The sequence below is a fragment of the Bos indicus genome, chromosome 8 (assembly GCF_029378745.1).
Source record: "Bos indicus isolate NIAB-ARS_2022 breed Sahiwal x Tharparkar chromosome 8, NIAB-ARS_B.indTharparkar_mat_pri_1.0, whole genome shotgun sequence".
Taxonomy (NCBI): Eukaryota; Metazoa; Chordata; class Mammalia; order Artiodactyla; family Bovidae; genus Bos; species Bos indicus.
Genome location: NC_091767.1, coordinates 8,722,936 through 8,746,146, shown reverse-complemented (window position 1 = coordinate 8,746,146; position 23,211 = coordinate 8,722,936). Strand labels below are relative to the sequence as shown.

The following is a 23,211-nucleotide window of genomic DNA, read 5'->3' as shown; positions in this document are numbered from 1 at the left end:
TGTACTCTGCATATAAGTTAAATAAGCAGGGTGACAATATACAGCCTTGACATACTCCTTTTCCTATTTGGAACCAGTCTGTTGTTCCATGTCCAGTTCTAACTGTTGCTTCCTGACCTGCATACATAGGTTTCTCAAGAGGCAGGTCAGGTGGTCTGGTATTCCCATCTCTTTCAGAATTTTCCACAGTTTGCTGTGATCCACACAGTCAAAGGCTTTGGCATAGTCAATAAAGCAGAAATAGATGTTTTTCTGGAACTCTCTTGCTTTTTCCATGATCCAGCGGATGTTGGCAATTTGGTCTCTGGTTCCTCTGCCTTTTCTAAAACCAGCTTGAACATCTGGAAGTTCACGGTTCATGTATTGCTGAAGCCTGGCTTGGAGAATTTTGAGCATTACTTTACTAGCGTGTGAGATGAGTGCAACTGTGCAGTAGTTTGAGCATTCTTTGGCATTGCCTTTCTTTGGGATTGAAATGAAAACTGACCTTTTCCAGTCCTGTGGCCACTGCTGAGTTTTCCAAATTTGCTGGCATACTGAGTGCAGCACTTTCACAGCATCATCTTTCAGGATTTGAAATAGCTCCACTGGAATTCCATCACCTCCACTAGCTTTGTTCGTAGTGATGCTTTCTAAGGCCCACTTGACTTCACATTCTAGGATGTCTGGCTCTAGGTGATTATCACACCATCGTGATTATCTGGGTCATGAAGATCTTTTTTGTATAGTTCTTCTGTGTATTCCTGCCACCTCTTCTTAATATCTTCTGCTTCTGTTAGGTCCATACCATTTCTGTCCTTTATCGAGCCCATCTTTGGATGAAATATTCCCTTGGTATCTCTAATTTTCTTGAAGAGATCTCTAGTCTTTCCCATTCTGTTGTTTTCCTCTATTTCTTTGCACTGATCACTGAGGAAGGCTTTCTTATCTCTTCTTGCTATTCTTTGGAATTCTGCATTCAGATGCTTATATCTTTCCTTTTCTCCTTTGCTTTTCGCTTCTCTTCTTTTCACAGCTATTTGTAAGGCCTCCTCAGACAGTCATTTTGCTTTTTTGCATTTCTTTTCCATGGGGATGGTCTGGATCCCTGTCTCCTATACAATGTCACGAACCTCATTCCATAGTTCATCAGGCACTCTATCTATTAGAGGTAGTCCCTTAAATCTATTTCTCACTTCCACTGTATAATCATAAGGGATTTGATTTAGGTCATACCTGAATGGTCTAGTGGTTTTCCCTACTTTCTTCAAAAAGTCTGAATTTGGCAATAAGGAGTTCATGATCAGAGCCACAGTCAGCTCCTCGTCTTGTTTATAGGTTTGCTGCTGCTGCTAAGTCGCTTCAGTCGTGTCCGACTCTGTGCAACCCCAGAGATGGCAGCCCACCAGGCTCCCCTGTCCCTGGGATTCTCCAGGCAAGAATACTGGCATGGGTTGCCATTTCCTTCTCCAATGCATGAAAGTGAAAAGTGAAAGTGAAGTCACTCAGTCGTGTCTGACTCCCAGCAACCCCATGGACTGCAGCCTACCAGGCTCGTCCGTCCATGGGATTTTCCAGGCAAGAGTACTGCAGTGGGATGACATTGCCTTCTACTGTTTATAGGTTTGGAGAAATCCAAATCAATACCACAATGAGATATCACCTCACACTGGTCAGAATAGCCATCATCAAAAAGTCTACAAACAATAAACACCAGAGAGGGTGTGGAGATAAGGGAAAGCTCATGCACTGTTGGTGGGATTGTAAATTGGTACAGCCACTATGGAAGATGGTAAGGAAATTCCTTTAAAAACTAGGAATAAGGTCACCATATTACTCAGAAATCCCACTCCTAGGCATATACCCTGAGGAAACCAAAATTGAAAAAGACACAAGTATCCTGTTGTTCATTATGGCACTATTTACAATAGCTAGATACGGAAGCAACGTAGATGTTTTAGCAAGCTAGAACATGGAAGATGTCCATTGACAGATGAATAGATAAAGAAGTTGTGGTACATATACACAATGGAATATTACTCAGCCATAAAAAGGAATGCCTTGGAGTCAGTTCTGATGAGGTAGATGAACCTAGAACCTATTATACAGAGTGAAGTAAGTCAGAAAGAGAAAGATACATATTGTATTCTAATGCATATATATGGAATCTAGAAAAATGGTACTGAAGAATTTATTTACAGGGCCACAATGGAGAAACAGATAGAGAGAATAGACTTATGGACCTGGGGAGAGGGGAGGAGAGGGTGAGATGTATGGAGAGAGTAACATGGAAACTTACATTACCATATGTAAAATAGATAGCCAGTGGGAATTTGCTATATGGCTCAGGAAACTCAAACAGGGGCTTTGTATCAACCTAAAGGGGTGGGATGGGGAGGGAGTTTCAAAAGGGAGGGGATATATGTATACCTATGGCTGATTAATGTTGAGCTTTGACAGAAAAAAACAGAATTCTGTAAAGCAATTATCCTTCAATAAAAAATACATAGTTTTAAGCATTAAGGATATGTTGTACAACACAAGGAAATATGATCATTATTTTGTAATAACTTTATTTTTTACTTTAGAAAGTTGGTATTTCACTTTTAAAATTTTTATTCGAGTCTAGTTGATTTACAACGTTGTCTTAGCTCAGGTGTGGGCTTCGCAGGTGGCTCAGTGGGAAAGAATCGCCTACCAACGCAGGAGATGCGAGTTCTATCCTTGGGTTAGTAAGATCCCCTGGAGTAGGAAATGGCAACCCACTTCAGTATTCTTGCTTGGAAAATTCATTTGGGCAGAGGAGTATGGAGGGCCACAGTCCATGGGATTGCAAAGAGTCGGACACGACTGAGTAAACATGTAGGCTGGGTTAGTTTCAGGTGTACAGCAAGCTGATTCAGCTATTCTGTACACATGTCCACTCTTTTTCAGAGGCTTTTCCTATATAGGTCGTTGCAGAGTACTGAGTAGACTTCTTGTGCTATCGAGTAGGTCCTTATTAGTTATCCATTTTGTATACAGTGGTTTAAATGAAGTATAGTCTAAAAACGAAGTATAATCCATAAAAATATGGACTCACCATGTGGTACACCTGAAATGAATATAATACAAATAAATTATTCTTCAATAAAAATAAGTTAAAAAGAAAATCTAAAATACTGTAAGAGGAGTGAAAAAATAAATTCTAAATATTTTACAGACCTAAATGTGAAAACAAAACTACAAAACTTCACATAGATAGTATTATTATGATCTTTGGTTTGAGAAGTGTTTCTTAAACAAGATATAAAAAGCACTAGCCATAAGGGAAGCTATTTGATAAATTTAACAATATTAAAATCAGAACTTCGGTTCATCAAAAAACATCATAAAAAGATGTAAGAGTAGATTATATTTGCCAACATATTAATATCCAAGACATATAAAAAGTAGATTTTAAAAATATCTGCAATAGATTTTTTAAAATGCAGGCCACTGACTAGAAAAATCGGCAAAGGACTTGTAGTGGTGAGGAAACATGAAATGATAATCTATGCCATTATTAACCAAGGAAATGCAAATTAAGATCAAGTGAGATTTCATTAGACAGCGAGTTCAGTTCAGTTCAGTCCCTCAGTCATGTCCAACTCTTTTTAACCCCAGGGACTGCAGCACACCAGGCCTCCCTGTCCATCACCAACTCCCGGAGTTTACTCAAACTCATGTCCATTGAGTCGGTGATGCCATCCAACCATCTCATCCTCTGTCGTCCCCTTCTCCTCCTGCCCTCAATCTTCCCTAGCATCCAGGGCTTTTCAAATGAATCACCTCGTCGCATCAGGTGGCCAAAGTATTGGAGTTTCACCTTCAACATCAGTCCTTTCAATGAACACCCAGGACTAATCTCCTTTAAGATGGACTGATTGAATCTCCTTGCAGTCCAAGGGACTCTCAAGAATCTTCTCCAACACCACAGTTCAAAAACACATGTATACCTGTGGTGGATTCATTTTGATATTTGGCAAAACTAATACAATTATGTAAAGTTTAAAAATAAAATAAAATTAAAAAAAAAAAGACAAAAGCATCAATTCTTCTGCACTCAGCTTTTTTTATAGTCCAACAATCACATCCATACATGATTACTGGAAAAATCATAGCCTTGACTAGACGGACCTTTGTGGGCAAAGTAATGTCTCTGCTTTTCAATATGCTATCTAGGTTGGTCATAACTTTCCTTCCAAGGAGTAAGCGTCTTTTAATTTCATGGCTGCAGTCACCATCTGCAGTGATTTTGGAGCCCCCCCAAATAAAGTCAGCCACTGTTTCCACTGTTTCCCCATCTATTTTCCATGAAGTGATGGGACCAGATGCCATGATCTTAGTTTTCTGAATGTTTAGCTTTGACCAACTTTTTCAGTCTCCTCTTTCACTTTCATCAAGAGGCTCTTTAGTTCTTCTTCACTTTCTGCCATAAGGGTGGTGTCATCTGCATATCTGAGGTTATTGATATTTCTCCTGGCAATCTTGATTCCAGCTTGTGCTTCCTCCAGCCCAGTGTTTCTCATGATGTACTCTGCATATAAGTTAAATAAGCAGGGTGACAATATACAGCCTTGACGTACTCCTTTTCCTATTTGGAACCAGTCTGTTTTTCCATGTCCAGTTCTAATGCTTCCTGACCTGCATACAGATTTCTCAAGATGCAGGTCAGGTGGTCTGGTTTTCCATATCTTTCAGAATTTTCCACAGCAAGCATACTGACAAAAAGTAAAAAGTCTGACATTAACAGACTTGAATGAATTGGTAAACATTTAGAGCTCTGAGCACTCTCATGCATTGATGTAGGTTTATTAATTGGTACACCTACTCTGGAAAATGGTTCAACATCTAGTTAAGATGAGAACATGCAAATCCAACAAGCCAAGAATTTTATTTCTAGGTATGTACTCAAGTGAAATTCATACATATATAACAATGCAGGTCTTAGCAGCCCCAAGCTGGTAATGTTAATCAGCAGTAGAATGGATAAACAAATTATGATCTATTCATACAAAGGGATATTTCAAAGCAGTGAAAATGAAGAAAATAAAACAATCTCATGAACATAACAGTTAGTGAAATATTAAAACCACAGTATAACTTCACTGATGTAAATTTTTTTTAAAAAAGGTGATGACTGTTATAAAAATCAGGTATGGTTAGTACTGAAAAAGGGAAGGGACTGTCATCAGTAGGGACACATGGTGGGTTGTCAGGTTGCTGATAATGCTCTGTTTCTTGACATAAGTGGTGGTTATGTTTTCACTTTATCATAAAAATGTATAGTAATATATCTTGCCATATATAGTATGAGAATATTAATGTGAATACTTTAATAAACTGCATTTATGTTTTATGTAGTTTTGTACATGTATGTACCTTTCTGTATTCAGATCTAGAAATTATAAAGCATTGCAATATTGATTCCTGGTGCTTGTGCTCAGTTGTGTCCGACTCTTTGCGACCCCGTGGACTGTAGCCCACCAGGCCCCCCTGTCCATGGAATTCTCCAGGCAAGAATACTGGAGTTGCCATTTCCATCTCCAGGGGATCTTCCTGACCCAGAGATCGAACCGGGGTCTCCTGTGTCTCCTGCATTGGAAGGTGGATTCTCTACCACTGAGCCACCTGAGTAACTTGTCGATTGCTACTTTTGTGAATAATATGAACAATGCCCATGATGAAAGACTAGCTTTGTGAATGTATGTGCACATACGTTCTTGGTATTGACTCAAATGTAAACATCTTATAAATCTAATTTCATGCCTAATGTTCTGTAAGGAAATACTTTGGCTGACTTATTGCTACAAAACTTTAAGATTTGGATAAGAAACAGTGACATAGAAGTTTTAACATTCTGGAAATTTTCATACATTTTGATGATAGTCTGAATATTTCAAGATTCAATCATTGGTCAAAATTGGGAGTTTGTAGTACAAGTGGATATGGAGTCCCAGACATTCTTTAAAAAGATATAATAGTTTAAAATAGTTCCCTTGCCATCACAAATAGAATTTCCCTTTCATAAAAGCAAAGCTATATTAAAATGATTTCTTTTTTTTTTGCTTTTTAGGAAGAAATCACCACATCTTTTCAAACTAATTTATTTATGGTTACGGAAGTAGTGTTTTTTCATTACTGAAAATCAAATCCTTCTTTTTAGGCACAGAGTGAATATTTGACACCTCTGTTACATAGCAATTTTCTTTTATCTCTTGAGATACGTTGCGTTAAAAAAATAGAATATTGGGAAATGATAGGGAACACGGAGTATTTCCTTTTAGAAGGGAGCCACGTGATATCTTTCATAGTCCACTATGTGCTACTTCATTTTTTTTTTACTTAAGTGATACATAATGTACAAGTTGAGGTTGGTGTGTTTGTTCAGTTGCTAAGTCATGTCCGAGTCACTGCGACCCCATGGACTGCAGCACGCCAGGGCTCCTTGCCTCTCACTATATCCCAGAGTGAGACAGTACTGATTAAGAGCATGATTTTGTAGTTAGCTAGTTTCCGATCAGCACTGGCGTTGGGCAGGCCCTCAACCTTTCTCTGAGTGTTAACTTAGTATTTTAACTTTAAAATGAGATGTCTTCAGGATGGGGAACACATGTATACTAATTAAGTAATTTTCTATTAAAGAAAAAAAATAAATAAAATGAGATGTCATTTAAAATGGACAGAATTAATTTTCAGTCAGGTAAAGTGAGATAATTCCACATGAATAAGACTTGTCTCAAACACCTGAATTAACGTCCAGGTGTGTCAGGAATGGTCACATGGGTGATAATAAGAGGTGCCATCTCTTGCTGTGGGGGATGCTACTTCATCTACCTGCTGGGAGACTTTAGGGCCCAGTGAGAACTTGTCTCCAGATTATTTTGAAACCACAGTGAGATACTATTATACATATTTGACACTGGCTAAAATTAAAAATGACTGATCATGCCAAGTATTTAAGTAGATATAAGATGACTGGAGCCTTCATACATTGCTGGTAGGTAACAGAAAATGTTATAACCACTCGGGGAAAACTTTTTCGGTTTCTTAAAAAAAAAAATACAAATGTACCAGCCATTCCACTCCCAGGTATTTATCCAGGAGAAGTGAAAGCATATATACAAAATGAAAGCATATATACAAAACCAGTACATGAATGATCACAGTAGCTATATTTTTATAGCCAAAGGCTGCAGAGAACCCAAATGTCCATTAGTATGTCAATGACTAATGGACATATTTGGCATAGCCAATCAATGGAAATTCCCTGTGGCTCAGATGGTGAAGAATCTGCCCACAATGCGGGGGACCTGGGTTCAGTCCCTGGGTCGGGAAGATCCTCTGGAGAAGGGAATGGCTACCCACTCCAGTATTCTTGCCTGGAGAATCCTATGGACAGAGGAGTCTGGTGGGTTACAATCCATGGGATCTCATAGAGTCGGACACAACTGAGTGACTTACATTTAATCAATGGAACACTGCTCAGCAATAAAAGAAAGCAACAGGCAACAACATGCTGCTGCTGCTAAGTTGCTTCAGTCGTGTCCGACTCTGTGCGACCCCATAGACGGCAGCCCACGAGGCTCCCCCATCCCTGGGATTCTCCAGGCAAGAACACCGGAGTGGGTGCCATTGCCTTCTCCAATGTAGGAAAGTGAAAAGTGAAAGTGAAGTTGCTGAGTCTTGTCCGACTCTTATCGACCCCTTGGACTGCGGCCCACCAGGCTCCTCCATCCATGGGATTTTCCAGGCAAGAGTACTGGAGTGGGGTGCCATTGCCTTCTCCGATACAACAACATAGTTGAGTTAGAGAAAAAAAAAGTGTACATATTATATATGATTCCAATTGTATAGAATTCTAAAAAAATACAGATGAGTCTATAATGACAGAATTTAGATCAGTGTTTGCCTTGGGCTTTAGGGTGGGGGCTGGGAGTGGTGAGAAGGGGAGATCTGAAAGGGGTATGAGGGGCACTTGACTCATACTCATACAGTGGGTACATACTCATACAGTGGCTAAGATTCCACACTTCCAATGCAGGGTACATGGCTTCCATCCCTGGTTGGGGAACTAAAGTCCCACCTGCAGCCAAAAAACAAAGGAAAGGAGATATGAGGAAACTTTTAGAAGTGTTCATTATCTTGACTGTGGTGAGGGTGATTTCATGGCTTATGCATATGTCAAAATTGATCAAATTGTACAGTTTAAATATATACGATTTACGATATGTTGATTATACCTCAATAAAGCTGGTTTTAAAGGATCTAACCTAAATCCATCTTTGGCTGCAAAGAATATAATCAATCTGATTTCAGTGTTGACCATCTGGTGATGTCCATGTGTAGAGTCTTCTCTTTTGTTGCTGGAAGAGGGTGTTTGCTATGACCAGTGCATTTTCTTGGCAAAACTCTATTAGTCTTTGCCCTGCTTCATTCCATATTCCAGGGCCAAATTTGCCTGTTACTCCAGGTGTTTCTTGACTTCCTACTTTTGCATTCCAGTCCCCTATAATGAAAAGGATATCTTTTTTGGGTGTTAGTTCTAAAAGGTCTTGTAAGTCTTCATAGAACCGTTCAACTTCAGCTTCTTCAGTGTTACTGGTTGGGGGCATAGACTTGGATTACTGTGATATTGAATGGTTTGCCTTGGAAACGAACAGAGATCATTCTGTTGTTTTTGAGACTGCATCCAAGTACTGCATTTCGGACTCTTTTGTTGACCATGAAGGCTACTCCATTTCTTCTAAGAGATTCCTGCCTGCAGTAGTAGATATAATGGTCATCGGAGTTAAATTCACCCATTCCAGTCCAAGACCAGGAGCTGACTGTGACTTGGATCATGAACTCCTTATTGCCAAATTCAGATTTAAATTGAAGAAAGTAGGGAAAACCACTAGACTATTCAGGTATGACCTAAATCAAATCCCTTATGATTATACAATAGAAGTGAGAAATAGATTTAAGGAACTAGATCTGATAGAGTGCCTGATGAACTATGGACGGAGGTTCGTGACATTGTACAGGAGACAGGGATCAAGACCATCCCCATGGAAAAGAAATGCAAAAAAGTAAAATGGCTGTCTGAGGAGGCCTTACAAATAGCTGTGAAAAGAAGAGAAGCGAAAAGCAAAGGAGAAAAGGAAAGATATGAGCATCTGAATGCCGAATTCCAAAGAATAGCAAGAAGAGATAAGAAAGCCTTCCTCAGTAATCAATGCAAAGAAATAGAGGAAAACAACATTTATCTATATTTCTGTCTTTGTGCCAGTACCATACTGTCTTGATGACTGTGGCTTTGTAGTAGAGCCTGAAGTCAGGCAGGTTGATTCCTCCAGTTCCATTCTTTTTTCTCAAGATTGCTTTGGCTATTCGACGTTTTTTTGTATTTCCATACAAATTGTGAAATTATTTGTTATAGCTCTGTGAAAAATACCGTTAGTAGCTTGATAGGGATTGCATTGAATCTATAGATTGCTTTGGGTAGTATACTCATTTTCACTATACTGATTCTTTTGATCCATGAACATGGTATATTTCTCCATCTGTTAGTGTCTTCTTTGATTTCTTTCACCAGTGTTTTATAGTTTTCTATATATAGATCTTTAGTTTCTTTAGGTAGATATATTGCTAAGTATTTTATTCTTTTCATTGCAATGGTGAATGGAATTGTTTCCTTAATTTCTCTTTCTATTTTCTCAATATTAGTGTATAGGAATGCAAGGGATTTCTGTGTGTTGATTTTATATCCTGCAACTTTACTATATTCATTGATTAGCTCTAATAATCTTATGGTGGAGTCTTTAGGGTTTTCTGTGTAGAGGATCATGTCATCTGCAAACAGTGAGAATTTTACTTCTTCTTTTCCAATCTGGATTCCTTTTATTTCTTTTTCTGCTCTGATTGCTGTGGCCAAAACTTCCAAAACTATGTTGAATAGTAGTGGTGGGAGTGGGCACCCTTGTCTTGTTCCTGACTTTAGGGGAAATGCTTTCAATTTTTCACCATTGAGGATAATGTTTGCTGTGGGTCTGTCATATGTAGCTTTTATTATGTTGAGGTATGTTCCTTCTATTCCTGCTTTCTGGAGAGTTTTTATCATAAATGGATGTTGAATTTTGTCAAAGGCTTTCTCTGCATCTATTGAGATAATCATATGGCTTTTATTTTTCAATTTGTTAATGTGGTGTATTACATTGATTGATTTGCCCATACAACCCAGCGATCCCACTGCTGGGCATACACACCAAGGAAACCAGAATTGAAAGAGGCACGTGTACCCCAATGTTCATCGCAGCACTGTTTATAATAGCCAGGACATGGAAGAAACCTAGATGTCCATCAGCAGATGAATGGATAAGACAGCTGTGGTACATATACACAATGGAGTATTACTCAGCCATTAAAAAGAATACATTTGAATCAGTTCTAATGAGGTGGATGAAAATGGAGCCTATTATACAGAGTGAAGTAAGCCAGAAAGAAAAACACCAATACAGTATACTAATGCATATATATGGAATTTAGAAAGATGGTAATGACAACCCTGTATGTGAGACAGCAAAAGAGACACAGATGTATAGAACAGTCTTTTGGACTCTGTGGGAGATGGAAGAGGGGGGACGACTTGAGAGAATGGCATTAAAACATGTATAATATCATATAAGAAACAAAAAAAAAGAAAGAAAACAACAGAATGGGAAAGACTAGAGATCTCTTCAAGAAAATTAGAGATACCAAGGGAACATTTCATGCAAAGATGGGCTCGATAAAGGACAGATATGGTATGGACCTAAAAGAAGCATAAGATATTAAGAAGAGGTGGCAAGAATACACAGAAGAACAGTACAAAAAAGATCTTCATGACCCAGATAATCACGACGGTGTGATCACTCACCTAGAGCCAGACATCCTGGAATGTGAAGTCAAGTGGGCCTTAGAAAGCATCACTACGAACAAAGCTAGTGGAGGTGATGGAATTTCAGTTGAGCTATTTCAAATCCTGAAAGATGATGCTGTGAAAGTGCTGCACTCAATGGGCCAGCAAATTTGGAAAACTCAGCAGTGGCCACAGGACTGGAAAAGGTCAGTTTTCATTTCAATCTTAAGATAAGGCAATGCCAAAGAATGCTCAAACTACCACACAATTGCACTCATCTCACACACTAGTAAAATAATGCTCAAAATTCTCTAAGCCAGGCTTCAGCAATACATGAACCATGAACTTTGAGATGTTCAAGCTGGTTTTAGAAACGGCAGAAGAACCAGAGATCAAATTGCCAACATCTGCTGGATCATGGAAAAAGCAAGAGATTGCAGAAAAACATCTATTTCTGCTTTATTGACTATGCCAAAGCCTTTGACTGTGTGGATCACAATAAACTGTGGAAAATTCTGAAAGAGATGGGAATACCAGACCACCTGACCTGCCTCTTGAGAAACCTATATGCAGGTCAGGAAGCAACAGTTAGAACTGCACATGGAACAGCAGACTGGTTCCAAATAGGAAAAGGAGTATGTCAAGGCTGTATATTGTCACCCTGCTTATTTAACTTATATGCAGAGTACATCATGAGAAATGCTGGGCTGGAAGAAGCACAAGCTGGAATCAAGGTTGCCAGGAGAAATATCAATAACTTTAGGTATGCAGATGACACCCCCCTTATGGCAGAAAGTGAAGAGGAACTAAAGAGCCTCTTGATGAAAGTGAAAGTGGACGGTGAAAAAGTTGGCTTAACCCTCAACATTCAGAAAACTAAGATCATGGCATCTGGTCCCATCACTTCATGGGAAATAGATGGGCAAACAGTGGAAACAGTGTCAGAATTTATTTTTCTGGGCTCCAAAATCAGAGCAGATGGTGACTGCAGCCATGAAATTAAAAGACGCTTACTCCTTGGAAGGAAAGTTATGACCAACCTAGATAGCATATTGAAAAGCAGAGACATTACTTTGCCAACAAAGGTCCGTCTAGTCAAGGCTTTGGTTTTTCCAGTGGTCATGTATGCATGTGAGAGTTGGACTGTGAAGAAGACTGAGCACCTAAGAATTGATGCTTTTGCACTGTGGTGTTGGAGGAGACTCTTGAGAGTCCCTTGGACTGCAAGGAGATCCACCCAGTCCATTCTGAAGGAGATCAGCCCTGGGTGTTCTTTGGAAGGAATGATGCTAAAGCGGAAACTCCAGTACTTTGGCCACCTCACGTAAAGAGTTGACTCATTGGAAAAGACTCTGATGCTGGAAGGGATTGGGGGCAGGAGGAGAAGGGGATGACAGAGGATGAGATGGCTGAATGGCATCACTGACTCGATGGACGTGAGTTTGAGTGAACTCCGGGAGTTGGTGATGGACAGGGAGGCCTGGCGTGCTGCGATTCATGGGGTCGCAAAGAGCTGGACACAACTGAGGGACTGAACTGAACTGAACTGAACCGAAATCCTTACTGTAAATGATGAATTGAGGCCAGAGAGGTTAAAGTGTGTGGATTCTAGGTGGATCCATGTTCATCCTAGTGATCACAGCTTGCTTCTCTTCATTTGTATCTGTTTGTTGTTACATTGTAGACAGTTCTCTGTTGATACATTACATACATTTCTGGAAACTGAGATCAGGCTCAATGGTCTGTTATAGCTAAAGCTCTTACAAGTTTACTGGACTCAGCTAGATGCCCAGTGACTCTTTTTCTTGACAGAATTTTAAAATTTGTTAAGTACTAGGTTGAAAACTTCTCCTCCTTGAATTTCTGCATTAGAAGTCACAAGGGGACAGGGGAGATGTGTTTATTGAGCTTCTATGTAAGACACCTTACAACCCTGTGAAGTACACGTCACCATCCCCATCTTCCCAAATAAAGTCACTGAAGCTTAGATGGGTCTAGTCCCTTGCCTGAGGTTGCCCAGTTAATAATTGCACAGAGGTGGAATTAGAAACAGAACCATCTCTTGACAAAACTCATGCCAGTTTCTCTGCTTCATTCAGCAGACGTGGCTCGAGATCTGTTTTTCTCCCTAGCAACAGTCTGTAGAAGAGAATACAGATTTATCCTGGTGGGTGTCACCCTGTTTCTGCATCCAACATGGGTAGTCCTCTAGTGAAGTTGCCCCTTTTAAGTTCTCAACACAGTCAGTAACCCCAGACCCTTAGGAATGTGTCCTTCCTTGCCCTGTTGTTCACTATCAGCTGGTGACTCCTAAAATTTCTTAAAATAATTACCTCTCAACAACTCATAGTGTGAACTTCCCTTTAAAATTCCCACGTTCACACACATTTCTCATCTCTCAAGTCTGAATATGTAAAAAAGGGCTAGCACCCAATGAGGAGCTAAAGTTTAGAGGGCTACTGGGTAGATGAGAAGTCATCTGCTCAGTCTTTTTGCTTCATTATAGACTAAGCATTTCTCTTTTTTCCAGCACTTTCTCTGACCCTGCTGAGAGAGAGGGAAATCTAAGAGCAGTCTCAGGATAGCTTGTCCTTTCAGATCTTATTTGGAGAAGGTAGATGGCGAAACCTCAAACAGTTGTGGATGCCAAGAGGTGAGTTCTTTCCAAGAATGCCCCAAAGCCCAGTCCCCATTAGTCAGTGCAGAGAGGGTTCTGGAAGAATTTTAAGTACAGAATGTTGTTTCTGAGCCAGTTATTCTCTCCTCACTCCCTGCAGCAAGTCCATTGTTTACTTTCCTGGGATGTGAAGACAGCCAGCTAATGTCAATAATTTATCTTTGTTTTCCCAAAGCCAAGTGGAAGGCACAATGAACTTTGCAACACTCATTGAATCAGTGTGAAAGAGAGCTCTGGATTTTTGATGATTATGCTCACTCAGGGTCCCACCGGAATCTGTGGCTCCCTCGAAATGGATCTTTCCATGCATCTCTGGTCTCCTGTGTGTCCTTTCAAAATACCTGTGTGGTCTCACACACAAGCGACTGACTTCACTTCCTTGCAGGACACTTGGCGGAACCCAGTCTTGTCTCCTCACAGCCCTCAGCGTAGACCAAGCTCGTCCTTGTTCCTGGGTCTCGGGCTGGGATTCTCCGCCCGCCACCAGTTGCACCATGCACACACACTTTGTCCTGCTGTCTTCCGTCGGTTTGCTCCCACTTCTTGTGTATCAGTCTTGGAAAGAGAAAGCGCGTCAGGGACATGTAGGTTTAAATCCTCGGATGGCATTCCCTGTACTAGGAGGGGGACCTCATTGGAAAATGAGACTGTCTTATTTCTGAATCCCAGGACCTAGTACCTTGCCTGATTCAGGGGAAAATGGATGAATGAGTGGAAGGAAGTAAAGAAGCCAGGAAATCAGAAAGAAGGCCTTTCAAAATTGCGTTTTTTAAAAATAATTTTTAATTGTTTTGTTTCTTCCTACCACCCACTCTGCAAGTCTTTCTTTCTCCCTTTTTGGTAACCCAGTGGGTGTGAGCTTGAGAGAGACAAGATAATATTAACAGGCCAGATTTTTCCTAATTTCAAATTAGAGACCAAGAGTGAGGACACTGCATTTGAAAGCTCTTCATGGGTAGGAGCAGGGGAGGGAGAATTCACTCAAAGAGTTTTTCCCTTTTCTTAGGTTTGGATCTGTTGAAATGAGGAGCTGGGATGGAGATTAACAAAGTTAAAATATAACTGGGAAGGTAATTCTAGTTTTTAAAAAAGTAATAAACTAGTTAAAAACAGAATAATACAGGGTTTTTGTTACCATCTTTCTAAATTCCATATATATGCGTTAGTATACTGTATTGGTGTTTTTCTTTCTGGCTTACTTGGGAGAATGGCATTGAAATATGTATAATATCATATATGAAACGAATTGCCAGTCCAGGTTCGATGCACGATACAGGATGCTTGGGGCTGGTGCACTGGGACGACCCAGAGGGAGGGTATGGGGAGTTAGGAGGGAGGAGGGTTCAGGATGGGGAACACGTGTATACCAGTGGCGAATTCATTTCGATATATGGCAAAACCAATACAATATTGTAAAGGTAAAAAATAAAATAAAATGTTAAAAAATAAATTAAAAAAAAAAACAGAATAATACATTTCTACACATGTAAAATGAATCATGATCATTTACCTGTGTGACCCCTGCTGTTTGAGTATCTGAGGTATTAATTTAAATAATGCTTTTCTGGGGAAAAAGGATTACTCCTTGAGTACCCACCCCAGTATTTTTGCCTGGGAAATCCCATGGACAGAGGAGCCTGATGGGCTACAGTCCATGGGGTCACAAAGAGTCAGACACAACTGAGCGACTAAGCACTAGAGTATCTTGTGTGATGTCATTTGTTATTTTTATTTCAAACTAGTTATTAGGAGCTTTTCTAAGATTAAGAAAATTTTTAAAAATAAAATGATTTAACAATTTTTTTGTATTTGACGATCTGTTTTAAATTTCCTCTCATTTACTTCTCAAACAAATCGATAGGTTAGGCCCTTATAATCCTTGTTCTACAGAAGAGGTTTGAAACTCAGAAAGATTAGGAAATTTGCATAAAATGTAAAATGTGTCAGTGGTAGAGACAAACTTGAAAACAATCTCTTGCAGCTCTAAGTCTTAGACTTCTTACACGAGATTTAGTAAACAGGTTTTCCTCACATCTGAATTACTGTTTTGCATTCATTATATAAACCAATGGAGGCTGAAAGAAATGGTGGAAAGTTTAATGATGCTAAACATCTACAAATGCAATGTATTAAAAGTAATAAGAACAGAAAAGCCAGAGTTCTATATGTTTCTCAATCTGTTGAGCATCAGATCATATATCCTAGTGAACCATCTGCTTTCAGATTTGAAGCTTCTACCCATTTAATACTGGAGTAGGAAATGACAACCCACTCCAGTATTCTTGTCTGGAAAACTCTATGTATAGGGGAGCCTGGCAATCTTCAGTCCATGGGGTCTCAAAGCATCAGACATGACGGAACACACACACACACACACACACACACACACACACACACACACACCCATCCATTTAATAAGTGCCTTCATTAGTTAAAGGAAAGTACATGGATTGCAGGTGACCAAATACACACACGTGTGTGTGGATATGGATGTATGGTTTGAGTTTAAGATATTACACCTCTTCCTGAGGATGAACTCTGATGGGAAAATATAATCAAAATAACCTTATCCTTGAGTACAATGGAGAGTTAACTCCTAGTCTAGTATCACTCAAGACTTACAGAAATCTGAACAAAGGTTTTGATGTTTTCTCTCCATCCACTACTACATCTCTTTAACACTCTCTTGTCATGCTTTCTGGTCAGTCAGGGGTTTAGCCAGAGTGACCAGGAAGAGAGTGTATTGTTTCTGACAGGAGGAGCTTTTAGTTTTATTAGAACATCCAATAACGGACGTGATCAGGAGGTCCAGGCTGTAAATTAAAATTGGAAAGATTTCTGCCCACAGATGTGGCTGTAACTGTGTGAATAACTTCCATCTGTCCAACTGATGTGTAGTCTGGGTTTGTACAAAAGGTAACAGGTTCAGTGAGTCTGATGTAGAGCTATGGGTAATGCCCATAAAATTATTCCTCTCTTTGTAAAAAAAAAAAAAAAGATTTTTTTTTAAAAATGTGGACCATTTTTAAAGTCTTTGTTGAATTTGTTACAATATTGTTTCTGTTTTATGTTTTGCTTTTTGGCCACGAGGCTTATGGGATCTTAGCTCCCTGACCAGGGATTGAACCAGCAGCCTCTGCATTGGAAGGCAGATTCTTACCCACTGGACCACCAGGGAGGTCCTCAAGTCAACCCTCTTTAAAGTTACGCCTCTGTGCACAGTGTGTTGGGGACAGCCCAAATCTGCACAGGAAGACAGGGACAGCAGTGGCAGGAGCCATATCAGTATGACAGTGTTACAGTGATCAATGTTACAATGATCAAGTTAGAATGTAGAGTCAAGGGGTCATGATTCAAGGAAGAGTCCAGAAATTCCTGTCCCAGAGTGCAGTAGTAGTATGAACTCTTCATTGTATAAATAAATCCATGAATTATTTTTTATAAAAATCCATCCCCATACATGGGCTTGTCTGGTGGATTGGCAGTAAAGAATCCACCTGCCAATGTAGGAGCCGCCAGTTTCACCCTTGGGTCGGGAAGATCCCCTGGAGGAGGAAATAGCAACCCACTCCAGTATTCTTGCCTGGGAAATCCCGTGGAGAGAGGAACCTGCTGGGCTACAGTCCACGGGGTCAGAAGGAGTCGGACACAACTGAGTGACTAGACAGCAACAGTTACCTTTCATGCTTGCCCAGGATGACAGCCGTGTGCCTCTTTTCCGCCCAGCCACACAATGTTGTGAAATCTCCCAGGTGTTTCTACCCCTTAGGTTGTCATGTCACTACAAGAGGAGCTCTAGACATGGAGGTAGACTTAAGGGTTTCACTGTGTCATCCTTCTGCCAGATAATCTGTGAAAATATCACCAGTGCAAGAGTCCACTGTAAACCATATCCTGGGAGGGATTCTTCATTATTCTCACTCTGTTTTCTCAAAAGCAGGTCTTTATCCATAAGCCACAATTTTCCATAATCTTATGATAATTTAGAGACCTCCAGATACACACACAGATAATTATTGTCTTCTGTGTACAAGATGTATGTAATCTTACTCAAACTTGTTAAATAATATAACCATCTGCAGGCTCTCTTTTCCTCACATGCTATTTCTCTTAAAAAAAAAAAAAGATTTAAACAACTGCACATGGAGTTGCAAAAGTAAGTAGTCAGGATACCTGGAGTAACAGGCAAATTTGGCCAAAATGAAGCAAGGCAAAGGCTAACAGAGTTTTGCCAAGAGAATGCACTCGTCATAGCAAACACCCTCTTCCAACAACACAACAGAAGACTCTACACATGGACATTACCAGATGGTCAACACCGAAATCAGATTGATTATGTTCTTTGCAGCCAAAGATGGAGAAGCTCTATACAGTCAGCAAAAACAAGACCGGGAGCTGACTGTGGCTCAGATCATGAACTCCTTATTGCCAAATTCAGACTTATATTGAAGAAAGTAGGGAAAACCACTAGCCCATTCAGGCATGACCTAATCAAATCCCTTACGACAAGGGATCAGATCTGCTAGACACAGTGCCTGACGAACTATGGACGGAGGTTCGTGACACTGTAAGGAGGCAGGGATCAAGACCATCCCCATGGAAAAGAAATGCAAAAAAGCAAAATGGCTGCCTGGGGAGGCCTTACAAAATAGCTGTGAAAAGAAGAGAAGCAAAAGGCAAAGGAGAAAAGGAAAGATATACCCATTTGAATGCAGAGTTCCAAAGAATACCAAGGAGAGATAAGAAAGCCTTCCTCAGTGATCAATGCAAAGAAATAGAGGAAAACAATAGAATGGGAAAGACTAGATATCTCTTCAAGAAAATTAGAGATACCAAGGGAACATTTCATGCAAAAATGGGCACAATAAAGAACAGAAATGGTATGGACCTAACAGAAGCAGAGGATATTAAGAAGAGGTAGCAAGAATACAGAGAAGAACTATACAAAAAAGATCTTCATGACCCTGATAAACATAATGGTGTGGTCACTCACCTAGAGCCAGACATCCTGGAATGTGAAGTCAAGTGAGCTTTAGGAAGCATCACTATGCACAAAACTAGTAGAGGCGATGGAATTCTAGCTGAGCTATTTCAAATCCTAATAGGTGATGCTGTGAAAGTGCTGCACTCAATATGCCAGCAAATTTGGAAAACTCAGCAGTGGCCACAGGACTGGAAAAGGTCAGTTTTCATTCCAATCCCAAAGAAGGGCAATGCCAAAGACTGTTCAAACTACTGCACAATTGGACTTATCTCATATACTAGCAAAGTAATGCTCAAAATTCTCCAAGTGAGGTTTCAGCAGTATGTGATCGGTGAACTTCCAGATGTTCAAGCTGGATTTAGAAAAGGCAGAGGAACCAGAGATCAAATTGCCAACATCTGTTGGATCATAGAAAAAGCAAGAGGATTCCAGAAAAACATCTACTTCTGCTTTATTGATTACACCAAAGCTTTTGACTGTGTTGGTCACAACAAACTGTGGAAAATTCTTCAAGAGATGGTAATAGCAGACCACCTTGCCTGCCTCCTGAGAAATCTTATGCAGGTCAAGAAGCAGCAGTTAGAACTGGACATGGAACAACAAACTGGTTCCAAATTGGGGAAGGAATACGTCAAGGCTGCATGTTGTCACCTTGCTTATTTAACTTCTATGCAGAGCACATCATGTGAAATGCCAGGCTGGATGAAGCACAAGCTGGAATCAAGATTGCTGAGAGGAATATCAATAACCTCAGATACACAATAACCTCAGATGACTCTGCCACCCTTATGGCAGAAAGTGAAGAGGAACTGAAGAGCCTCTTGATAAAAATGAAAGAGGAGAGTGAAAAAGCTGGCTTAAAACTCAACATTCAAAAAAAAATAAAGATCAAAACAATGGAAACAGTGTCAGACTTTATTTTTGGGGGCTCCAAAATCACTGCAGATGGTGACTGCAGCCATGAAATTAAGAGATGCTTGCTCCTTGGAAGAAAAGCTATGACCAACCTAGACGGCATATTAAAAAGCAGATACATTACTTTGCCAACAAAAGTCTGTCTAGTCAAAGCTATAGTTTTTCCAGTAGTCATGTATGGATGTGAGAGTTGGACTATAAAGAAAGCTGAGCACCAAAGAATTGATGCTTTTGAACTGTGATGTCGGAGAATACTCTTGAGAGTCCCTTAGACTGCAAGAAGATCAAACCAGTCAATCCTAAAGAAAATCAGTCCTGAATATTCATTGGAAGGACTGATGCTGAAGCTGAAACTCCAGCACTTTGGCCACCTGATGCAAAGAACTGAGTCATTTAAAAAGACCCTGATGCTGGGAAAGATTGAAGGTGGGAAAAGAAGGGGACGACAGAGGAAGAGATGATTGGATGCTATCATCGACTCGATGGACATGAGTTTGGGCAATCTCTGGGAGTTGGTGGTGGACAGAGGCCTGGTGTGCTGCAGTCAATGGGGTTGCAAAGAGTCAGACACGACTGAGTGACTGAACTGACTGACTGCCACGTGGAGAACCTGGTTTTCTGCATCTTGTGCCAAATGGAGAGGGATGCGACTTGATGTAAAGATCAGTGATCTGGCAGTGCTTTTTCTTCACAGGAATATTTCAGAAGGAACTGTGATGCTACCCTCCTGCCCTTATGCAAATAGATGTTAGGACAAAAGGGTGGGATATAGTCACACCGGAGGAGCCCTACTTGTAAGAGAAGGAGGGAAAACTGAAGAAGACAGAGAACAGTCTGGAATGTATATTTATCCACTCTCTTACACAGTCTCTTAAGTAACATTTACAAGAATACATACATATCATATACTATAAATAATACTTAATATAATATATGCATTGGTGCGTGCTAAGTCGCTTCAGTCGTGTCTGACTCTGCGACCCTATGGACTGTAGCCTGCCAGGCTCCTCTGTCCGTGGGATTCTCCAGGCAAGAATACTTGAGTGGGTTGCCATGCCCTCCTCCAAGGGATCTTCCCGACCCAGGGATCAAAGCAGTGTCTGTCTCCTATTAGCTGGTGGATTCTTTACCATTAACACCACCTTGGAAGCTCCTACTAATATGTATCTACACTATAGTACCACCACTATAATACTTAAATGAATATATAACTTACAAAGAAATGAAATAGATATCCCAATTTGATATTACTCAGTGCTTATTGGAGGTATGGGATGGTTAATCTTTAGGATACAATATTAATATTTCAATGTCATTATTGATATTGGCTTTTTAATAATGAGTTCCTGATCCCCCTTGGACCTTTGTATATGGAGGAGAGGAGGGGGTTCCACAGGTGAGAGAATGGGATTTCTAGAAGTCACCTAAGCTGGCTGGAGGAGGGCATGGCAATCGTTCCAGTGTTCTTGCCTGGAGAATCCCATGGGCAGAGACAGAGGATCCTGGGGGCTTTTCTCCACGGGGTCACAGAGTTGGACAGGACCGAGCAACCCAACAGCAACAGCAGCAGCACCTACACTGCGGGCTGGGGAACTTGGATCTGTTGCTTTAGGAAGGTTGCATCTTTTATGGGGGGAGTTTGCGGGTACTTGTTAAACTGAAACCGATGCTTTAGTGACGCAGTAAATGTGTGTGAAGTTCTTTCCTCAGCAGCATGGGGATCTGTAGGGGATCTCTGACAGGCCGGTGGCAGTGTATGATGGGGACCCCACCATTCAGTTAGAAGTTGACCTTGAGCTACTGTTAGCTCTACACTCGAGCTGCTGTGACTGGGAAAGTGCCCTGGGCTGACTTGAAAATGCCAGGTTTTCCTTTGACTGGGTGTGTGACCTTAGGCAAACTCTTTAAACCCGTTGAGCATCAGTCACTTTGTCATTTATTAGGCGTCTCCTCTGTGTAGGGCACCACGCCAGGCACTTCTCCGCATATTATTCCATTTCCTTATCTGCCAAGCAAGGGATGGTACCACCTGCCACACAGTCTCTCATCAGAATCCATAGAAACAGTGTGTTATCACAGAGCTTCACAATCAAAAAATGGTTATGACTTCAATATCTGCATGGAAGAATGCATGTTTGTAGAGCATCTACTATGATGCGAGACTTGAGATAAATTTTCCTAAAACGCAGATACGTTATAATTAAAACAGGCAAAGCAAAACAGATACATTGCCTGCTTGTTCAAGGAGAGTTGTGTCAGGATGAAACTGAAACGAGCACTTAGCAGGACGTGAGTCCTGAAGGACGTGTGACACTGGCCTCATGGCCCAGGCCACCCCAGTAACCCTACGCTTTCCACTTCCCCAGGCATGCGCCAAGGCAATGACCACGGCTCTCAGTACCGCTCAGCCATCTACCCGACCTCTGCCGAGCACGTGGGGGCAGCCCTGAAGTCCAAGGAGGACTACCAGAAGGTAGGTCCCATCTCCCTCCCAGGCCACCTGTGGAGGAAGAGTCTGGTTCTTGGCACCTGGCCCTGCGTTCTGTTTGCATGTTCTGGGAAATTTCTGTCAGCCTCGTGGAATAGAGCCCTTTTGCTCCATAGAAGAACGTGCTCTTATGAATGTCTCCTAAACTCAGCTCATCCAGATGAACATACAACTTAACATCAAATTTCTCTCTCTCTCTCTGAGTCTCTTTTTTTTCTTCTTTCTGTATTAATCTGCTTGGGCTGCCATGACAAAGCACTACAGATGGGATGCTTAAGCAGCAGAAATCTGTGGTCTCACAGCCCTGTTGAATCACAGGGTGTTTAAAGTCATGGTGTTGGCAGGACTGAATCTGCTCGGGGACTCTCTCCTGGGCTTGTAGCTGACTGTCTTCTCCCTGTCTTCTCATCATCGGCTCTTTGTGCGTCTGTTTCTGGGTCCAAATTAATACCATTTATGACAACTCCAGTCACGTTAGGTCAAGGCCTTAGCTAATGACTATATTTAACTCCATCACCTCTGTTAATGTCTCCAGGGGATGTCACATGCTGAGGTCCTGGTAGTTGGGATTTCCGCGTATCTTTTTGGGGGACACATAATTATGACTGTTAACTGGGTTGATGTTTGTGAAGCATAGAGCGTAGCAAAGTGCTCAACAGATGGTAGCCCATATCACTGTTGGGATTTCAGCTTCAGTTTGGGAGATGAAGCCTTGGTTGCTGATACCATCACTTGAGAAAAGTAATGCATGACGAGAGAGGAGGCTTAGGGCCGGAAGAACAGTAGCACTTGAGAGATGGGTTAGAGAAGTGCCTAGGGCAGACGAGACATGGTGGCAGGTTCAACAGAGGACCAGCGCCAAGCAAAAACTTCACAGTTCATTCTGTTTGGTTTAATCTCACTATATTTAATTATAAAGGTTATGTTATTAATACTAAAAGTAACATATAATTAGTGCTATATATTGATTTCCTAATGTAATGATTCACAGTCTCTCTTAAAAACTCCAGAAGAATATTAATTTCCCTCCAGACCATCTCAAAATGAGTTGATCTTCTTGTGTTCACCTTGAAGAGGTTAAGGTCAAAAGGTTAGTGCCTCCCACATGAGGACGAAGAGGCTAACTTACACCTAATAGTCTGGTTTCTACCCCAGTATAGTTTCTATCTTTAGCTTTGAGTAGAACCCACATTGACCATTGACCTTAGATAACTGATAGACATATGAAGTAAAATTTAGATATTAAGTGTTACTTGTTTCAATAATTT

The 23,211-nt window shown here is 40.7% G+C and overlaps 1 protein-coding gene across 3 annotated transcripts in view; it reads left to right on the top strand.

Annotated features, from left to right (window-relative positions):
• Positions 1-23,211, top strand: part of MSRA (methionine sulfoxide reductase A) — a 385,655-nt gene that overhangs the window by 264,476 nt on the left and 97,968 nt on the right. For all 3 annotated transcript variants that reach the window (XM_070794410.1, XM_070794409.1, XM_070794411.1), the window contains one exon: positions 21,822-21,928. In XM_070794410.1, the coding sequence (XP_070650511.1) occupies positions 21,822-21,928 (107 nt within the window). The remainder of the gene's footprint in view (positions 1-21,821; positions 21,929-23,211) is intronic.